The sequence below is a fragment of the Phymastichus coffea genome, unplaced genomic scaffold, assembly GCF_024137745.1.
Source record: "Phymastichus coffea isolate CEN01 unplaced genomic scaffold, Cenicafe_Pcof_1.1 PCOF00129, whole genome shotgun sequence".
NCBI lineage: Eukaryota > Metazoa > Arthropoda > Insecta > Hymenoptera > Eulophidae > Phymastichus > Phymastichus coffea.
In genome coordinates this window covers 159,984-180,304 of record NW_026706940.1, presented here as the reverse complement: position 1 = coordinate 180,304, position 20,321 = coordinate 159,984, and the positions used below count along the sequence as shown (strand labels likewise).

Here is a 20,321-nt window from a genome sequence, read left to right as displayed (position 1 = left end):
TCATTAAAAACTATATCTTGAATTCTCAGTAATGCTACGTTAAATTGTTCAATACATTTTATCGCTCCGAGCAAAAGCATTTCTTGCTGCTGAATCGACAAATTGACATTGATAATCGATTCGTACTACTTACTCCGAAATAAACAAAATAAAGACACAAAAAAAGAATTTAGCGTTAAACGATCTGATCATAATAAATGTAAATCAGTATTAGTCTCGGCATGAGTCTAACATCAGATGTATGTTGGATGTATGTAAGTTGCCGGCAGCGCAGCTGGTGGGGGTCTGCGCGATGCATACTTACAAGTCGCGGCGGAGGAGTCAAGAGAAAAGCGGTGCCGAGCGTTTTTGATGATGTGGAGTCTGGAGAGTCGAAACTGCCTTGACGACTGATAGTCCACATTTTTTCCCCCTCTCAGTACTTAATATCGGGATTTTGCGTAATAGTTACTCGTTGGTTTTAAAAAGATAACATTTTCAAGAGGAAGATGAGGCAAATTATCCTGCAAGTGTTGCTCGCCAGCCTCACCATCGCCACAGCTATTCCCAAGTCGGATGAGTTGCCAAATGAACGAGTTATTGATAAGGTAAATAAATATTAATCATTTTCTTTTTCATTTGTATTTATAATTTACTTATTGTTGCGATAGTCTGTGCCGGAAACCGGTTGTGTATATATTAAATCAACAATCCTTTGTTTTTGAAATATTTTTAGAGACAAATTGTTACTGTTTCCTTAATGCAAGTTTATCGTTTTAAAGTGCACATTAGTCACGAAAATTTCTTTTGCCATTTTATTTCAATCGTTCATAACCTGTGCTTGAATTTGATTACTAATTTTATTTTTAACTAACATTGTATAACTTTGAAAAGTCAACTTTCATATGTATATAAACTCTCATATGAAATAAAAAATGTGCATCACATTGCTTAAAATAATTATTTTATAATGATTAAAATTGAATTTTTCAGGAATTAAGTGATCAAGAACATTTCATCAATTCTCATCATAATCCAGCTTATGATCATGATGCATTTCTAGGAGAGGAAGCCAAAACTTTTGAACAATTGACTCCTGAGGAGAGTAGCAGGAGATTAGGTTTAATTGTAGATAAAATAGACAAGGATAAGGATGGGTTTGTTACACAAGAAGAATTGAAGGATTGGATAAAACACACACAGCAGCGTTATATTCGGGATGATGTTGAAAGACAATGGAGGTCGCATAATCCAGATGATAAAGAGAAGATTAGTTGGGACGAGTACCGCCGCATGATATATGGCTTTCTTGATGATAAAGATTCTGAAACCATAGATAAAAAAGATGAGAATTACTCTTATGCTACTATGCAGAAAAGAGAAAGGCGGCGCTGGTCTATAGCTGACCAGGATGGAGATGATGCTCTAACAAAAGATGAGTTCTATGGATTTTTGCATCCTGAAGAAGTAGATCATATGAAAGATGTTGTAGTTATTGAATCAATAGAAGATATTGATAAGGATGGAGATGGAAAAATTTCTCTTACAGAATATATTGGTAAGTAGGGATAATTCAAATTTCATTTTTCATTTTCATGTGATAATGGAATGCCTTTTGATTATTTTTATTTATTCATGGTAAAAATATTTTGCAAAAATATTTTTTGAATTGTAGGTGATATGTATCATGCTGAGGAAGGATCAGAAGAGCCTGAATGGGTGAAAAATGAGCAAGAACAGTTTTTGTCTCATCGTGACAAAAATGGAGATGGTTTCATGGACAATGCAGAAGTAATTAAGATTTTATTTAGATTTATCAAATAATTTGAAGTCAGAAATTAATGTGGAATCTTTTTAGGTGAAACATTGGATTCTTCCTGAAGACTTTGATCATGCTGAAGCAGAAGCACGTCATCTGATCTATGAAGCTGACTCTGATGCGGACCAAAAATTAACAAAAGAAGAAATTTTAGAGAAATATGATATTTTTGTAGGATCCCAAGCAACAGACTTTGGAGAAGCACTTACAAGACATGATGAATTTTAAAAATGTTTTTTTATAGCAGATGCATTTATTAAAGATATGAAAAATTTAGATAATTACAAATACATTATAAAAGATGGAGCTCTCTATTTTTAAAATTTTATTTTGAGATTTTAAATTAGTATTTTGCATGTGTCATCTAAAGATAGTGCATTAATTCATTATCATATATATATTTAAATAATTCTATGATCTGTTAATACCTTTTAAACTAGCAGTATTTAATGAATACTGCTATATAAAACTCACAAATTCTTATTGAAAATATTTTCAAGTCCCATATTTATACTTTACAAATAATAGGCCAAATACTGTGCAAATAAACGAAAAATAAAAGTTTTAATTTTTAATTCTATAAATCTTGAAATTTATTATGACTAATTCATCAATATATATTTTTATAGCATAGATATCTTATCAGTTATTGATAGTATCAGATAATATCTGTCTTCAGACCATCAACTATAACATTTTTGTTTCATACGTGAAATTATTAAATTTAGTATAATTAAAATGAATTCATCCATAGTGAATCTCATCATAATTTTTGCAAGTAGTGCTTTAGGTAACTGATTGTTTATAAAATAACAAAATAAACTTACTATTATTTATTACTCATTTATAATCATTTATTACTTTTCTCTTCCAAAGGTATACAAATTTTAAATGATAAAATCACAAAGTATTGCTTTAACTTTACATGGCCTGGGTCATTAATTAATTATGAAGATAAAATTAATTGTACAGCTTTAGAACAGATGAAAATACCTTGTGTTCAACGGCTCAAAAGTATATCCTCTCTATATATTAATGACAACAGAACCTGAAAAATATACTGTTCTCATGATTGATTTGCATATTCAATTTAGTCACTGAATCGCTACCTAATCTTACGGAAATATGGATGAATGAAAGGAACGATTACACATGTATTCTAACAAAAGGATACAGTTGCATAAAATACACATACAGTTTTGATGAAGCTGGTAAGAATCTTCATTTTTCTAGAATAACGTTATACTACCAAATATATGATTTTTCAAATTATATTTAATTTACATTATTTTTATTAAATACATTTAGCCATCAATGTTACATATTTTTGTGGAAAAATGGTAAAAAATAAGGCAACTGCCATTCAAGATGGATGTTTCAGTCAGAAAGTAAGTTGATTTATATTAATAAAAATATGTTTAGTTAAATTATATACTTATTACAATAAATAAACAATAAAACCTTTTCACTCAAACTTTCTTTATAAAAAAACTAATTTTAGATAGGAGGTTATAACATAGAAACTTGTGCATGTCAATCAACTGGTTTTGGAGATGGAAAGCCTTGTAACTCATCCACAAAACTTACTTATTCCTTTTTAGTTTTAATATCAATTTTACTGAGTATAATCTGACAATAATTTGTTTGTGATCAGTAAAATAAATGTATAAATTGATTTTATATCAAGTAAAGAATTTAAGGAAAAGCCAAATACTATTATATTCATAGAGTATATATTTATTTTTCAATTATTTCTTCCTGCTGTTTTTATAGATTATTTGTTAAAGCTGCCACCACACAACCATAATTCCATGCTCATCACTATAATAATAATGCTTTATGCTCCCTTCCCTCTATTTATGTCTTGCCCGGCGGGCGGCGTCGGCTTGCGTATTGTGCCCAATGTGCAGTTTTTTTATATAAAAAGTTATTCAGCTGAATATTTCATGGTATTTTTCTTAATGGAAAAGTAATTTAAAATCATTATTAGCAATTTTTCATTGAAGAAAAATCGTCATGGAAAATGATTATCATTCAACGGTGTATTCATGGTAAACAATTTCATTCTTTTTTTCAGTATTTTTCAACGATTATGAGAGATGAATAGTTGTAGATTTAGGTTATGTTGACTTGTGTTGACATTTTATACCATACTAAGAAATTAAAACAAATAATTTGTTTTAGGTTTGACAAAAGCGGAATTATTTCAAATATTCGAACACATCTTAGACACAACTTAGTAAATGCATTGAAAAACAAAGATTTAGTCCAAAAACTTGGCAATAATGCTCCAAAGTCAGCTAAGCAGTATGTTCATGATTTGCTAATAGCAGAATATTTGTGGAATCATAATTATGTTTATACATTATCAGTATTAACTAGTGAAGCGCCTCTTTTAGTCAATTTTAGTAAATATATGAAACCGGATAAAAATGAAGAAAATCCTAATGTTCAACAAAAATTACAAAATGATTATATTGTACATACACTCGAAACTCTAGGAATTAAACCTGATGAAAACAGAGGTAAAGATATTATAAAAGATTATTATGACAATGACATACCCCTACTCCTTTGCATACTACATAGTATAAAAAAAACAGATATTTCTACTGAAAGTAGTAGCCAAGCTCACATAAAACAGAAAAATGTAAAACATAAAAATGTGCAAACTAAAGAAAGTGGAGAATTTATATATCAAGAATTATCTAAAATTTCTTTAGCAAAAAAGAATTTAATATGCCAAAAAGGAGTATTTGATGCTCAGTTAAAGCAAAAGGAAATTGAATTAAAAGAGCAATCATCATATCTAGAAAAGCAACTTTTATTACTACAGTGTAAATTAGAACAAGCACAAGTAAAATTTGAAAACGTGAAATTTTTTTCAATTTCATATTGTAACTTAGTTATTCATTTATTTATATTTTTTACAGAAAATAATGCAGGCTTATGACATCAAAGAAAAACGTTTTGACAAGAGTAAAAGACAAGAAAATTTACGAATTATTGACAAAGAAAATGAGTTGATTAAAAAAGAGAAAATGCTTTCTGAAGAAGCAAATAGGTAAAAGATTCTTGTTTACTACATCACAAATAACATTTTTCTAAATTTATGTTAATAATTTATTATTTGTAAATTATTGTTGAAATTATATTTTAGATTGGAACAAGAAAAAACTAATCATAGACTATTTGAAGACAATTTTAAAAAATTGCAAAATGAACTTTCAAAAGTAAAAAGACTAAAACCTTTTGTGGAGCGTAATTGTAACTTGAGTATCAAAGATGCTCAATCACAGACTGACTTTGATAGTTTTTTACTAGATAGAAATGAAAGGAATTTTTTAAATCAAGAAAAACAAGATTTAAGTGGGCTTGTTCAGGAACAACAATCTAGGATAAAACAATTGAATGCTAGAGTTTTATATCTAACAAGAAAATTAGAAGAAATTCAATTAAAGTATTCCCCTCAATTTCAAGTACCTTCATCAGTCACGAAAGTTGTAAATGCAAACCCTATATTAAGTGAGAACAGTTCTACTGAAGATATTCTTCGAGATGCTAAATTGCGTCTCACGCGTTTGGAAAAAGAGAGTGAACGAGCTGAACAAAACTACCATAATTTTGTTAGAAACTCATCAAAATAATTATATGATTCTTAATTATAAATAAGAGAAACTGAAGAAACTGATAATTTATATTTATATATGTTGAAGACTGTCCAGTACAAATAAAATAAAAACTATGTTATGAATTCTTGGAAATATGTTTTATTATATAAAATTGGGCGTAAACGTAATATACAAATTGATCACTATTTTCATTTTTATTACTTGTTGGTTTCTAAGTTCATTACATACAACATTCAATCATAGCAATATAAAATGTAAGTCAAGCTGCATCCTCTTTACATCATCTTCGTTTTGGGTCAGAGCTTCTCCTAGTAATGACTAGTTAAGGAAAATATGTTACTTTTATTAAAATTCCTAAGAAATTTTTTCATGAAATGAATATTATAACAAAACAATTCAGTACTTATTTTATTAAACATATTTTTCAAGTTATGAAAATTAAACTACAAAATAGCTAAACTAAATAATAGCATTAAAAACAACTATAACTATAACTATAAATAATCTTTTATAATTTAAGCAGGTATTAAAGGATATTGTTTATCACGGGTTTCGCGTCCGTCCCGGTCATGAGTTCGGTCCTTTTGATACGGCGATTTTTCCTGAAATTATATAAGTTATTCATTGTAGAGCTTTTTTTGACTGTCAAACGAAAATTAATTATATATTTAAATATTTGTGTACGTAATAACGAGTACTTATGTAATAAGTATCGCCTAGATTCTTTCTCGTCATTTTTTTATTGCCTTCCAACTCGTATTTTCAGAGTGTTGAACGTTGAAGTTTTTGAGAACTAAAGTTTCAAGTAAAGATTTTGTTAGACAGATATTAAAAAACGCGTTGTAGATTATCCAAAAAATTTATAAAAAAGAAAAAATACATGTTAGCTTTTAGAAAATATGTGCTATAAAAGTGATGAAATGTTGTTCACAGTGCCATGAATATAGTTGTAGTAGTAATCGTTTACAAAGCGTAAATGTAGTGTTATGTCATGAGTTTATGACTATCCTCTGTGTGATGTGTAATTCGTATTTTGACAACTTAAATTTAGTTCATGTAAAGTTGGTGTAAAAAGTTTTCTGTTGAGAACTTAATTAATTTAAAAAAAAATTGAAATTAAAGTAATAATCAGTTTAGTTCAAACATAATGATTGGATTCAATTAAAGGGTAAAAAATTGAATATTTATAGATGTAGAAGAGGACTAAAAAATCAAGAGAAAATCGTGAGAAAGTAATCTAGGATGTTTCAGTGATCTTACGTAATAAAATTATAAAATTAAGCCTATAATTTTTCTCTTGGTTTTCTACAAACCTTAGTATAGTGATGTTTATCTCTATGTTCGCCAATATCTCCGTTTTGATGGGTACCTTTTGCTGAAAGGGAATAAACGTCACTTTGTAGGAATCTTAAATGTTACTGTATATTTAACCAAGCCACTCCAACTGAATTAAAAAATGTAAAAAGACAAGCATTTCATTAGAAATAACTAAAAAATCACAGTCACAATGAAAACGTGCAGCATAATATAAAAAATAATTGATTCTACCCCGACATTTTATAACGTAAAACTATTAAAAGAAAAACGCAATTTAGAAATCTTGAATCACGAACCCCGGTCTTCGTCTTTTCTTCTTTTCTGTTCTCCTGACGTTGATGGCTCATCGCCTCGGTCCTGAAAAAATTTAGATTGAACAATATTCATGAATGACCAGAAGTGAATTGCAAAAAAGATAATTACTCTCTTTCTGCCAAGTTTCTTTTCTCTTCGCAATTCCTTTTGTTCTTCTCGTGCTTTTGTTTTGGTTGAAGCGCGCTCCTTCTTTTCTATAACAGCTTCAGTACGCCTTGTTTCCTAAAACAATTTAGATTCAAATATTAAATTTCAATGTATACAATGAAAATTGAGTTTTGTAAAGTCTTGTAGAAGAAATAGTTGAGCAACATACCTTCGGAGGGTTTTCCATCTTCCTTCGTTTGGTATCTGAAAAAAGAATATTTATACATCATGTTGTATGGTTGAAAATATTTTGTGAATGTTGTCGTACCTCGATCAAGTCCATCTGCCATGGGACCTGAGCTTGTACTACTATTTGATACACTCGAAAGGTCACGATCAAAATTGTCAGTCGGTCCAGTATAGTAATGATCCTCCTGCAAAGTTGAAAGTTTTGTCAACATTCAATCAAGAGTGTGTAAGTAGTGGTGCACAATAAATCTAACCTTATAATACTTTTTATCTTTTTTGTCAGATTCCTCTTCTTTATAGTCATCTTTCTTCGAATATTTATCTCTAGACTCTGAAGCTTCTCTACTTTGCTCTCTTTTCCTCCCTTTATCGGAAGTTTCACTGCACAATAGACAATAGAATCGAATCAATTTGTTTTAACTGTAACAAAAAGTAACTTTGTGATTGCAAACTTACTGATGGGTTTGATTAGAAGCAGCAGCGCGTTTTTCACGCTGTTCTTTAATATCTTTTTCGGGACGGCTATCACCGTTATTAAGTTCTTTGGTAGATACCCCATTACTTAATTTTATTGAGTTGGCTGGTTCAGTTTCTGCATTCTCCTGTGCTTTAGCTTCTCCTCCCTAATAGTAAAATATTTAATAATGGTTGTAATTTCCTTCAGAGTAGATTAGACTGATAAATGAGTAGTACTATAAACCTTATTTGCAACTTGGTGGAAATCAGATTCACGAATCATGTGTGGAGCTCTGGCCTTCAGCTGTCCACAATAAGAAGTAGCCAAAACGTGAAGATCTTGTCTTTTATTGCGTTCTTCGTCACGTACTTTTTCAACTTTACGTTCAAGGATTTGCGAAAGTTTGGCCAGAACAGGGAAGTGAGGCAGAATTTTAATTAATATAATCAAAGAATTTCGTATTTGTACGTAATCTTTGGAGTCAAGACAAACTACTATTGCCTAAAAATAAACAAAAAATAGTTTCAAAAATTACATTTTTACATGTTTCCTAGAATATTTTTTAAAGTACTTTTTAATGCACCTACTTTTGTAATTTTATAATGCCATTTGTGACAGACGTGTCGGTAGTTTTCAAATCCGACCATGTCGCTGGCTTCAGAACATTGATTACTAACTCGGAATTTGGTGACAAAACCAGGATAATTACTACACTCTTTGTCAAAGATAGCTTTTTCCGAGTGCCATCTCATTACAGTTTCAAGCATGGCACATAAAAATCTGCCATAACGGTGTGCTTCATTCTCGGTACACGATGTTACAGAGTAAGTAATATCACAGAAAAGCTTAAAAATCATGAAAAATATTGTAAGACTCCATCACTTTTGATCTGGATATTTTTCAGTGACTAATAATACTTACTCTGTCATAGCATAGAAGAGTGGAAAAATTGGCTGTCTTTAAAGAGTGGATTGTATGTACAAATTTGGCGCAGTACATAGAATCAACTGTGGTAAAAGTACATCGTGGAAACAAGCATAGTTGGAGAAACTGTGTGATAGTTTCGTTCTTTGCAGATTTGGCACTTCTTGATAAAAACCAAGTATCCTTTTCCTGCCTGAGATAGGCATGAACTTTTTCTACATGTTCTTCTTGCTTTTTCTTCTCATCTTGTAATTTGTCTATCAGCGTCTGATACCTTTCTTGTTCCTTTTTACCTTTGCTTGCAGTCTATCCAAAATATAGTTAGACGAGTCACTAAAATTTATTTTTAATAATAGTTTTAAAAAACTTTGAATAGTTTACCAAATCTTTGGAGTCAGCAGCTTGTGCAGCGAGTTGTTTTAATTTGTTAACTTCGCGTTGATAACTTTCAGTAGGTACATATAAGTCGTACATCGATAGTGACCAGAATGTCACTAAAAATTGTGGGGAAATGTCCTCCCAAACTTTAAGAGATTGTAAAGGTCGTACTGATGAAGCAATAGGTGCCATAACTGCTTGAGCTGCTTCTGCATACTTAGCTTGCTTTGTCGCCGACGACATTTTCTTATAATTTGGATCCGCTTTTCGAAGCGAGTCATATTTTATCTATAAAAAACGAGGAAACGTTAATAAAGAAAATTCATTAGGAAGTTTTTGAAATACTTGATAAGTATTTACGTTTATAGCATGAGAAAACATTGGTCTTGCCAAGAAAAAGGCAACATCCGAGTGAATATGGTAATCTTGCAACATGGAATGAATAGATGGTAATCGCTCAACATATTCATCGACTGTCATAGTCTGACCTAAGAATGTACCAAATTGTACTAAAGCGTCATGGCATTGATCATATAGCTTTCCTGAAAATTGATTTATGATTTATATAAAATGTTGACTAAAGTTTGACATACGTTTTGTAATAAAAAAACAATATTGTACTCGCCTACTAATTTTAAGTGAGACTGTTCTGTTTCTCGGTAAACTACGCAATGTTTTTGCTGAGCCATTAGAAGACAAAGTGCTACCGCGAGATTATGCTCAGATAAAGCTTCTTTCAACCTTTGTGATGATTTTTTGGTATTTCGTACTTGACTAAAATATCCAGCCTAAAATAACATTATCATTTTCAATAAAGCACACATACTATATGATTGTTTTATTGATTCTTAAGGAAAAATGTATTTACCTCGATTCTTAAAAGATCGCCACCAGCCATAGCATCTAACTGATCAGCTGTCAATTCTTCTGATGCTTCAATGCCAGCCATTTTTTGTACAATTTCTTTTAAAATCAAAAGATCCAAACTAAAAAAATAAAGTGAATAAGAAGACAATAACAATCAATTATTTTCTGACAATGTCACTCTCGATGTCCTGTATTTATTTTATAAGGAACACTACACGGCATTTTATAAAGTTCTATTTTTCATGCCACATCAAATATTTTTACCAATACTTTTTCAAGCTTACGACTTTGAAAAATTATTTAAAAATATACAACATTGTAAAAATATCAAAATTTTTTATTTATTAGCTTAAGCAATCAAATATAATTCCATAATATTATTTGAAATGAGTAAAATTTTAAAAACAATATAAAATATTTTAATTGCTTTTATAAATCTACGTAATCAATTTTTTTTCACAAAAGTGATACATTACGTTTCATTTTCAATTTACAATGTGTAAGTTGAGAAAGTTACAAAAACACCTGTTTAATCGTCAATTAATTTCGTCAACAGTACAAATGTTCTAATGTTGACTCCATTAACGAAAACTCGCATTATCCAAGGCTCTCATTTTTTTATTAGCCTGTCTATCGCTAAAAATTATCAGGTACTACTTTTAAAACCATCGAAAAGATTCTTAATTATCATTATTATCACTCTTTAAAATTAATATAACTGAAAATGCCAATATCGTTTAGAACATTTAAATAAGATTTTTAAACTTTGACAGCAAGCAGTATGAATTCTCATCTTCAATAATGATTTTCTGATAAAATTAGAAAGTTAGAGAATTATGTATATTTTAATATTGTAATTAAATTAATAATGTCCGATTTTTTATAAACACGTAAATTGAACTTATCGAACTTGATATCGCAATAATGATGTTATGAAATAGTTAAATGAAATCAATTTCTTATGTAGTCCGATACATCGATCTGTATATTCTCTTGGTGTGTATTACATCGAAAAATTTACGAAGAATAAGTGTGAAAAAAATAAAAAATTGTTTGAGACTTCCATTCATAACAAATTGTGAATACCTCTTAAAAAGTAACATTGCTATGTAATTTCACGTACAAGAAAATTTTATTAAATGAAAGTATATCAAATGACGATTGATTGCCTGACTGACAGTTCCATGTTTTCGATCGACATCACTGATCTGCAATCTTCCGCAAAGCATTGAATAGACACAACTATGCAATTATAATGATTAGAATACCTACGATATATGTGTTCAATTTCAGTTATGTTAGTTATATAATATTTTTTGTCTACTTTTAAGGCAAAATTTTGCGATTCTTTCAATAATACAAATTTCTTACCGATTCAAGAATAAAATTAAAATAAAACAAAAAATTTCAAAAATAAAGTGACTTACCTCTTTTGTGCTTTCAACATATTGGCCACGTACTGTAGTAATCCAGTCAATTCAATATTGTATTTCTTAAAAATAGCTCCACAAAAAGAAGCAAGTGATTGTAGCCAAAGTGATATACTCGTTCCATCGTGTTTGAAACGATTTCTTTCAGCTCCTGCTAACGCTTCAATTAGACAGTATCCCAAAACATCGTACGATACGTTTGTTAAATATTTCATAGAATCAACTACTGGACCTGAAAGAAAGAAATACAAATAATTTAAAAACGAATCAATTAATAAATATTCAAATTTTTGCGAACATAAATTACCAATTAAGTTATCGTAAAGCTGAATTTGAACAATGACGTAGTCAAAAAGTATTCCTGGCGATGAATGCGTCAATTTCCCTATGGATCTACCGACAGGCTTGATAGTTTCTTTGCTGACCCTTTTTATCACGTTCTTAATTTTCTTTTGTGCATCGGCACGTTTCTTTAGCAAAGCAGCATGCTGATTTGGTGTATCGTTCTTCCACCTTGCGTAAAGTGCATACCGGTTTTGGTAAGGATAATACTTGAGGATGTTCCAAATTTCTTCAGCTACACAGCAGTTACAGTCCATAAAGGATAACGATGGAAGGAGAGCAACGTCTAAGATAGTTAAGACATCGCAATAAAGCGTTGCATCTTTACTAACGGGAAGCTTATTGGCATCCAAACTACATTGTTTTATCGCACTATGACATAATCGCATTATTTTGTACATTAACACAGGATCATAATGTAGATTAGGACCTAGTGCTATCAACATCGGTACTAGACGGTCATGTATGTCTCCTAATTGATTTAATGCTTTGGGTGCTAAGGGACTTGTTAGAGGGGGGATCTTTCGTCCTGGCAACCTGGGCGATATTATGCAATGTCTAAAACAGGTGAGTATTGGTATTTCAATTAAAAAAAATAAAATATTTTGTATGATGAATAATTTAAAGAAAAACTCACTTTCTGTATACTGGCTCAACAAGGGCATGAATGATTCTGCAAAGTGCCAATGCTATTGGCTTTTGATCAGTTAAAGAAAAATCAGGAAAGCGAGAGAATAGAGATGAAGCAACGTCCCATGCTCCGACTTCCAAAAGAGCCTCGCACAGCCCGAATTTCTGGTTACCTGAGTACTTATCCTGCAGATTCATAAGTTAATATTGTTACAATCGTTACCAACAAAATGAAAAAAAAACCGCACAAAGATAAAATTTACCACAACTGTTTCTTTCTCTTCCTTTTCCTCTTCTTTATCTTTTGTCGAAATTACATTCATCTTTCTGACATATTCCTTTGCTAGTTTCATCTCATTATCATAATCTCTGATAATAATCTTATCATCAGGAACAAGCCAAGGTAATATATCATCTAGACTAATAACTTCATGCTGTAGCATTAATGCAGTGACTTTTTGCAAAGAAAAGGGGGTGGCATTAACTGCACAACAATACTTAAAACCTAATACTTCACATAAAACTTGTCTATCACTCATGTAAGATCGAATTAGAGGTATAAACACTGCAGCATTGTGCGGTCTATTTTCAAAAACTTCAAGTAATATATCAAGAACTCGGTTTGGATCAAGGTTAAAATATCCTAAAAAAAATTCACTGGATTAACTATATAAAAAATATATATCTATTTTTTATGTTATGATCACTATCACAGTATAATTTAATTAATATACATGAAATCAAGCGATTGAAGAGTAATTACAGATAAAAAACGTAAAAATTTACCAATAAGAGATTTGACTATTTCTAAAACTGATTCTACTTCTGTTTCTGAGCGTTCCTGACTTAATTCTACAATTAACTTAGAATAACCTTCACTTTCTTCTCTAAAAAGATTGAATTTTTTCTGTTTGTAACTGGAATAAGAAATCAACAGTACAATCAATAATAGTACAATGCAGTAAATAAACCATAGTAATGATGAAATAATTAGTGCATACTAAAGTTTTGTTTTCACTTTGATAAACTTAGTTTGAAAGTTTAAATTTCTTAATGTTCCCACTTCTTGTAGAGTATCAATATCAAGACGTTCTTTTAATAGTCTATCTGTAAGAAACTATAAACAAAATAACAAATCAATAACCTTGTTATTTTAACACTACTTGGCATCTATATAAACAATAGCACATACCTTTTCGCATTCTTTTACAATGTAGTAAAAATTACTTCTATTTTCACCTTGGACTTCTGCATCAACAAATGTAAAGAGATCCACAATAGCAGAAGGTATTGATCCATCTATAGTCTACAAGACATATAAGATAAATGACAATTAAAGTAATACAGTATCAGTTTTAAATCACATTGCTCACTGAACATGTAAGTATAAATAATTTGAAGTTATTTCTTGAATTTTTACAAATAAACTTACCACAAGTTCACCTAAAGTTGTAACTACATTATCCCTTTTCACAGTTCCATGGATCCCACTCAAGATCAGTTCGTATAATCCACGTCTCCATTCTGAAAAAAAAATTGTTTATTGCAACAATTAGTTAACTGCAATGTTTAAATAACAAAAGTATTGATTGCAACAATAATGTACCTGCAGGTTCTCCTTCCTTGTGTTTCAGTTTGATTATTTTGATGCTGCGAACAGTTGTTAATTTACATATTAGGCCTTGGGTAATAAGGATTGAAACATTTGAGAGAAACTTTAAAATCTGTAGTGTAGCGCGTCTTTCTAACACATAATAAACGCGGTGTAAGGTTTGACTATAGACTAAAACTTATGAGACCGCAATAGAACAAAATCGTTGTCTTCATAGATAACAAAACACGCGTCTTCCGTCGAAGTGTGTAGTTTTAACTTCTCGCTCATTCTTTCTTTCTCCGGTCGTAGCTTCCCCTCTTTTTATCCGTGTGCACTTACAATTCATTTTTTCCTTGTTTATCCCAACTCTTCCACAACTCGGGACTCCACGTTTTCGCTGGCATCTTTACAATACTATCATGTATACAATACACGCGTGCTTATTCAACCCCACAAGACTTTATTCTTTCTCTATCTAAAGTTATTTAATTGATTTTATTGAAATAAAACTTCCTTTAAAAATCGCTTACGGCTTAAACAGACTCCATTTTCGATAGTCTTCTCTCGACGCAACGCCGCCAGCTCAAGCACGCACGCACACATTTACGCCGTGTTAGTGTGTTCTCAAACTCATCATTTTAAGATGTTGGACAAGTTTACATATTGATTTTTATTTATTCAATTTTCATTAATGAATAAGTTCATTGAAGCTATCGTAATTGGTACTGTTACGTTATATTTTTATCAATAACATTATTTTTACCCTGAAAGATTCGAAACAATAAAAAATTAATTTTTGAAAAATATTTATATCAATATTGATTTGCATTTAAAAGTTGTTGTTACTTGCATTGTAAAAACAATTGTTAAAAATTTTATTCAAATTAGTTTTTCTTGTAAAATTATTGAAAATAGTGAGATAAACAACTTTTCTTCGTAATTGTCATTTAGATTGTAAACGTGACCTAAATTGCTCAAATTCATCGTTTTGAGAACGGCAATAAGTTCTTTTGTGTAAATCCAGTAAATTCGGAGAGGTAACCAAATTTTCGTGTTTTCAAATCCCTTTTCATCTTTATTAAATTCATGCTTAAATAATAAAGCACACATCAACAAGTTTGGTAACGTTCGCCTAAACGTTGTTACTGAAATATTTTTGTAAGAAGTCTTTATGTTTCGTCAATGTAATCTCGTGTGTTAGGTTAAATGTTTACATATTTAATCGATTATTCCAAAATTATTGTTAAAATGATTTTATCATTCAACGTAAATAGAGTGTAGTGAAAATGATACGTTATGAATATTGCCTGCAACTGTAGATTAAAATCATTAATTTTCATATAGCGTTCAGGTTATACCGCTTGTTGACACTGACTGTTCTATAATGTCTCTGAACTTTACCATTGATATTTTTTGTTAAATGACGTATCTGCGTACACGTAATTGTTTCTAAATAAACTTTATAATATTCGTTTTAGGCATAATGACTCGAGCAAAGACTGGTGAAAAAAAAGGTCCCCGTATCGATGATGTCGTTACCCGTGAATACACAGTAAACCTGCACAAAAGGTTGCACGGTGTAGGTTTTAAGAAACGTGCTCCAAGAGCCATTAAAGAAATCAGAAAGTTTGCAGAAAAGCAAATGGGTACTCCTGATGTCAGGATTGACACTCGTCTGAACAAACAGCTCTGGTCCAAGGGAATCAGGTAAACATTACTCAATACCTGCTATTAGACAAGTTTTGACTTTTGATTGATAATTAAGAAGTGTGATATCAAAAAATTCACAAATGCATATCTTATTTCAAATACATTTGTTTTCATAAGTAAGAAAATGTCATTCTATTTGCCAATAAACAGTAGAATGTATTTAATAATAATGCAAGGTGGGTTTCCAATTTAGTTTGATAGTTTGCAAAAGAATTTAGTAAAGATAATAAGACAATATTAAATATTCAGTAGAGAGCTTTCCATAGAGTATAATTTTGATTATTATAAAATCTATTTTATTCAGCTTAAGTGTATTCGCTTTTATCCCTAAAATCTTGGATGGATTTTATCATCTAATTTTGCAGCTAATGTTCTTCTGTAAGATTGTGTATGCTCGTAGTATATATTTTTTTAACATACAGTAGTGTGAATAAGAAAAACATATCAGATTTAAAAAAGAATTTTCAATTTTATCAGTCAGTGAACAATAAAATATATGAATTTTTAGGAACGTTCCATTCCGTGTCCGTGTCCGTCTAAGCAGAAGGAGGAATGACGATGAAGACTCGGTACACAAACTTTACACCCTTGTCACATACATCCCAGTTGCCACCTTCAAGGGATTACAGACAGAGAATGTGGATGCGAGTCAGGATTAATTTATTACCATGAGAGTATAATAAATAATTTTGGCTAAATGTTTGTCTTTTTATTTAAATATACTTATACTTAACTAAATTCAAATTTGTTTCTCATTTTTACCAAATCGACATTCTCTACATTCTCTAAATACCCTTCAGCCTTTAAATTTATTAACACTAAAAATAATTTAATATGACCTATATAATGCAATGAAATAAGGTAATTATTGCATGGAAATAATTAAGAGAATTAATATTTTTTAACAGGCAGGTTTTTTTAAAACCGTTTTATCATGTAAATTAATTAAATTTTTTTCTTGTACAGATTAAATTTTGGCAATTGATTAAAATTTTCGTAAGCACAGTGTGCTTTAGATATGAATTTTCGTAAAAGTGAGAATAATTTTAAAAATCGTTATAATCAAAACAATTCTGTTGTTTCACTGGAATTGCTTACATATAATTTTGCGAAAGGGTCATCCAGTAGGGAGTTCGCTAATCTCGAAATCAAGCACACACACACACTGATACGCACACCTCTCACGTGGTAATTCCGAGCGACTGCCCAAGCTTTTCTCTCTCTTTCCCTCAGCAAACTTGTCTGTCCTGTTCTTTTCGTAGCGCGCCGCGATACCCCCTGTTGCTAAACTGATTACGGGCGGCTCTTGGCTAATGAAATTACGCGCTCACAATCATCTAATGTCGCGTGGATCCTCGCGACACTGCCTCGGCTTTATTAGGATTTATATGCGCAATCGAGTCTCGTCAATGTTGCATTTTCCCACACACGCGCGCAACGCCCTGCACCGAGAATTTCCTTATGTCTCGGAACGTTTTAAGTGCTTTTTATTATGGCTCTTGGAACGAGCTTAACCCAAATGCGCTACTGCACGCGCTGACGTAATTAAGATAATTGCCATTTGAAAATTACATTCGCCTGGTGCTCGTGTACGCGAAATCCGCCTGTGTTTGTTAGTAATAATTAGTGTTTCATTTTTAATTAATTGATTAAGTCGTGCGATGCGTTCGTTGCAAGAGGAAAACATCGAATGTATCAATTGATTGATCGACCGTGACGGCCGAATAATTTAAGAACGTTAATTAATTCGTAACTGTCCGGTTCGGTCACTGTGCAAACGATTTCCTAATATAAAAAAGATAGCATGATTGTTAGTTAATCGTCAAAATTTATCACAATGATTCATCTGACCATTTCGAACGAAATTATGAGATATATTGTAACTATATGAGCGTATCAAGAATGCAGTCGTGGGAAAATGGACACGACGAGAATTCGGCGTATAGGCCGTGGGTGCCCGGTGGCAATGATTTGTAGATGTGCAGCACTTGCGCGCATGGGACAGACATAGGCAGCGCGGTTCAGCGGTCTTCGCACGTGCGTTCAATTTCGCCGTAGCGCGCGCGCATCCCTCTGGAGAGCATTACACAGCGGCGCGAAGGCTTCTTCTGGCGTGCGCCCGATATTTTAATATCGGTGACCTGGCAGTTGCGCGCCGGTCGCTCTCCCTCGCGACAAATCAAGGACATCTGCAGCAGCGCAGTGCGCGTCAAGGGACCGCGGCGACAAGTGAATAGGCGCATTACGCTGTACTTCTCTTGTCTTTTTTCATTGTGGGAATATCGGAGCTTCTCGCTCTTCCCGTTTCGCACTGTGACTCGCGGCACGGGGGCTGTTATTCAAATCGAAAATCATATAGATCGCCGCGCGGCTATTGGAAATCCATTGAATGTACTCGCGCGCACCACCATAAATCGCCTACAATGGAAGCACATCCATTTCAATTTCAATTTCAATCTTTTTTTTTATTTGCAAGCAGTCCGTTCCCTGCGCGTGATTTCCAAAGTCTAACAATGATTTCGTTGACCTCACCCTCTCCTAAGGCAGCAGGGTCGTGTCGCAACGACGGCTTAGTTGGCGTTCGATGTAGCGCGCGCGCTCGTCTCCGGCGTGTCAATCGGCGCGCTCATTAAATTAAATAAGAGAGAAAAATCCACTCGGGCCGTTCGTCCGCGGCACAGCCTTAGCAAGTCCGCAGCAACGGCCGGAGTGCAGCGCGATAACGATCAGCGGCACCGGAAGGGCGTGCTCACCCTCCGCTCCCACGTGTCGGTGAAACCCAATCAAGTCCGTTCGAAAATCTGCGCTCCTCGCGCTCGCTTGCTTATCCTCGGCGACGGGACCGTTGATCCGCCGGTAATCGCCTTTTCCGCGGCTCGTCTTTCCACTAATGCTCAACCCCTTCGCCTGCCGCGCGCTCCGCTCCAACTTGGCTGCTAACGAGCGCTACATATGTCGGCGCCGTCTGTTACTACCGCGCTCTCTTTCTCCGCATTCAATTGTGCCGTGAGCTTTGCGCACGGACGCGCAGGGACGCGCCGACCAACCTCGCCTCTGACTACGCGATCAACGCACTGCCAGCATTGTCGTTCTGGCGAATGATCGATCAACGGCTCGTCGCGCCGATTCGCGCACCAGATACGAGCACTCCGGCGCCGGGGAAATTGTCGGTGTGCGAAGAGAAAGAAGCGAGGGCAAAGGTGGAGCTGATTAGCGCTGTGTTCGCGGGCGGCGCGCGCCTCCAGGGAACCGACGTCGCTCCCGCGCGCGCACAACGCACTCGACGTGGCGGATCGGCCACGTGCGATCCGCGATATTCCCCGCGGAGAGGACGGCGCGCGCGCGTGAGAACAAGTGCGGCCCGAGCCTCGCCAATGCCGCTCCTACGCACGTGCCGTTTTCCACTTGACGTTTTGACCTTGCAATTCGCTGGTGTCTGCGCGATCCTCTTCCTCGTCTCTTGTCCTAGCATTGACGTGCCAGTCGGGGCAAAGAGTAATTTTGTTCGCATGCCACAGTGTACTGCAGCCGGCAGTATGACAACTAACGAGGCTGTTTCGTTTGCACAGTTACGCCGGCGCTTGCTTTTAATTTTGCAAGTGACGTTCGTTAAAATGAAAGTATATCGAAAGTAGCTCTCAACGTCATACGCTTCGTCTATTTTTACTATGACAAATTACATTGAGAATTTGCAAAAAATAAATTATTAATAATACCGCGGTACTTGGACTACGAAATCTTTCGATGACGTGCAATTAATGTACGATATAATAGTAATCTTTTTCTTTCTGCAATAATGTTGCTATACGTCGCGAAGAAGGGTAGCTCGTAAAGTTTATTTCTATAAAAAGTTGACTAGATTGAATGTCACGTTGGACTTATTAAATTTGGTATTTTTAAGCTACCCAAGAGATAAAATGAAACGGAAGTGCCTTTCTGCGGTTTCGATTTTACTCGCGATATCGCCATCGCGACTGCAAAACTAAGGGTTACGTCTCGTGGCCTTTTGGCACGCAGATGAATATATACAGCAACGAACGGCGTCCGTAAAAAGCAACCTAAAAAGAACTTGTCGACGGCTCGTCCTGCCGCAAGCAGCGAGATCGCGCAAACGTTGTCGCGCTGCGAGCAGAGCAGCAGCGGGTCATAGCCGATCGGAGTGAAGGGCGCGACGTCGATCGCCGGGAGCTGAATTGGAAAAAAAGGAGAAAAGCCGAAGCGAAGCGCGAAGACAAACATCAGGCCAGAAGCGCAAAAGATTGGCGCACAGGATCGAATGGGAAAGAGGCATCGGGCGGACGAGGCGCGTGCGCGAGCACGAGAGCACGACGGAGGGGTACATGCGCGCGCTCGGGAAGGCCAGGCAGGCAGGCAGGCAGGCAGGCAGGCGAGAGCGAGACGGCTGGAGCGCGCGAGGGTGGAGCCTGAGACGGGGCGCCGGAGCCAATGGCAGGGGGGCAGTGCGCGCATACCGGTAGGCAGGCCAAGCCCCGCGCGCAAGTCGCGCCGGCGACGCATCGCCAGCAGCCTCCGCCGGGGTTATTGAATTAGGCTTATCATTTGATTTTGAGGAGCGTGGCCGGCCGGTTGG

At 34.1% G+C, this 20,321-nt stretch overlaps 4 protein-coding genes across 10 annotated transcripts; 3 read left to right on the top strand and 1 right to left on the bottom strand.

The window, feature by feature from the left end:
- The first annotated feature begins 291 nt into the window (after nucleotides 1–291).
- On the top strand, nucleotides 292–2,342 carry LOC131671584 (calumenin). Its single transcript, XM_058948102.1, has 4 exons — nucleotides 292–587; nucleotides 973–1,537; nucleotides 1,655–1,770; nucleotides 1,838–2,342. The coding sequence occupies exons 1-4, from the start codon at nucleotides 489–491 to the stop codon at nucleotides 2,024–2,026; spliced, it is 969 nt and encodes a 322-aa protein (XP_058804085.1). The 5' UTR covers nucleotides 292–488; the 3' UTR covers nucleotides 2,027–2,342.
- A 116-nt stretch (nucleotides 2,343–2,458) lies between these two features.
- Nucleotides 2,459–5,552, top strand: LOC131671583 (polyamine-modulated factor 1-binding protein 1-like). Of its 3 annotated transcripts, XM_058948101.1 has the most exons (9): nucleotides 2,459–2,588; nucleotides 2,675–2,812; nucleotides 2,893–3,009; nucleotides 3,107–3,186; nucleotides 3,300–3,849; nucleotides 3,983–4,323; nucleotides 4,402–4,655; nucleotides 4,732–4,862; nucleotides 4,959–5,552. In XM_058948101.1, the coding sequence occupies exons 5-9, from the start codon at nucleotides 3,815–3,817 to the stop codon at nucleotides 5,443–5,445; spliced, it is 1,248 nt and encodes a 415-aa protein (XP_058804084.1). In that variant the 5' UTR covers nucleotides 2,459–2,588; nucleotides 2,675–2,812; nucleotides 2,893–3,009; nucleotides 3,107–3,186; nucleotides 3,300–3,814; the 3' UTR covers nucleotides 5,446–5,552. The 3 variants fall into 3 exon arrangements, with proteins under 3 accessions (XP_058804084.1, XP_058804082.1, XP_058804083.1); XM_058948099.1 differs by having other exon boundaries at nucleotides 3,983–4,655; XM_058948100.1 differs by lacking the exon at nucleotides 3,300–3,849 and having other exon boundaries at nucleotides 3,983–4,655.
- Nucleotides 5,553–5,559: 7 nt separating this feature from the next.
- On the bottom strand, nucleotides 5,560–14,574 carry LOC131671582 (THO complex subunit 2). 3 transcript variants are annotated; one of them, XR_009302552.1, is made up of 27 exons: nucleotides 14,360–14,574; nucleotides 14,033–14,076; nucleotides 13,859–13,950; nucleotides 13,619–13,732; nucleotides 13,428–13,543; nucleotides 13,213–13,343; nucleotides 12,690–13,069; nucleotides 12,434–12,612; nucleotides 11,762–12,354; nucleotides 11,452–11,686; nucleotides 10,026–10,143; nucleotides 9,783–9,945; nucleotides 9,518–9,699; nucleotides 9,161–9,445; nucleotides 8,777–9,085; nucleotides 8,443–8,700; nucleotides 8,099–8,356; nucleotides 7,855–8,021; nucleotides 7,653–7,779; nucleotides 7,478–7,583; nucleotides 7,379–7,413; nucleotides 7,171–7,284; nucleotides 7,044–7,104; nucleotides 6,744–6,805; nucleotides 6,129–6,223; nucleotides 5,968–6,032; nucleotides 5,717–5,741 (listed from the first exon to the last, which is right to left on the bottom strand). XR_009302552.1 is itself a non-coding variant. In XM_058948097.1 (26 exons), the coding sequence occupies exons 1-26, from the start codon at nucleotides 14,422–14,424 to the stop codon at nucleotides 5,711–5,713; spliced, it is 4,290 nt and encodes a 1,429-aa protein (XP_058804080.1). In that variant the 5' UTR covers nucleotides 14,425–14,574; the 3' UTR covers nucleotides 5,560–5,710. The 3 variants fall into 3 exon arrangements, 2 of the variants coding, with proteins under 2 accessions (XP_058804080.1, XP_058804081.1); XM_058948097.1 differs by lacking the exon at nucleotides 6,129–6,223 and having other exon boundaries at nucleotides 5,560–5,741; XM_058948098.1 differs by lacking the exons at nucleotides 5,717–5,741; nucleotides 5,968–6,032; nucleotides 6,129–6,223 and having other exon boundaries at nucleotides 6,743–6,874.
- A 436-nt stretch (nucleotides 14,575–15,010) lies between these two features.
- Nucleotides 15,011–16,468, top strand: LOC131671593 (large ribosomal subunit protein eL31). Of its 3 annotated transcripts, none has more exons than XM_058948122.1 (3): nucleotides 15,011–15,057; nucleotides 15,499–15,727; nucleotides 16,239–16,468. In XM_058948122.1, exons 2-3 carry the CDS (start codon nucleotides 15,504–15,506, stop codon nucleotides 16,387–16,389), a joined length of 375 nt encoding a protein of 124 aa, XP_058804105.1. In that variant the 5' UTR covers nucleotides 15,011–15,057; nucleotides 15,499–15,503; the 3' UTR covers nucleotides 16,390–16,468. The 3 variants fall into 3 exon arrangements, with proteins under 3 accessions (XP_058804105.1, XP_058804104.1, XP_058804106.1); XM_058948121.1 differs by having other exon boundaries at nucleotides 15,044–15,178; XM_058948123.1 differs by lacking the exon at nucleotides 15,011–15,057 and adding an exon at nucleotides 15,118–15,141.
- Nucleotides 16,469–20,321: the final 3,853 nt, after the last annotated feature.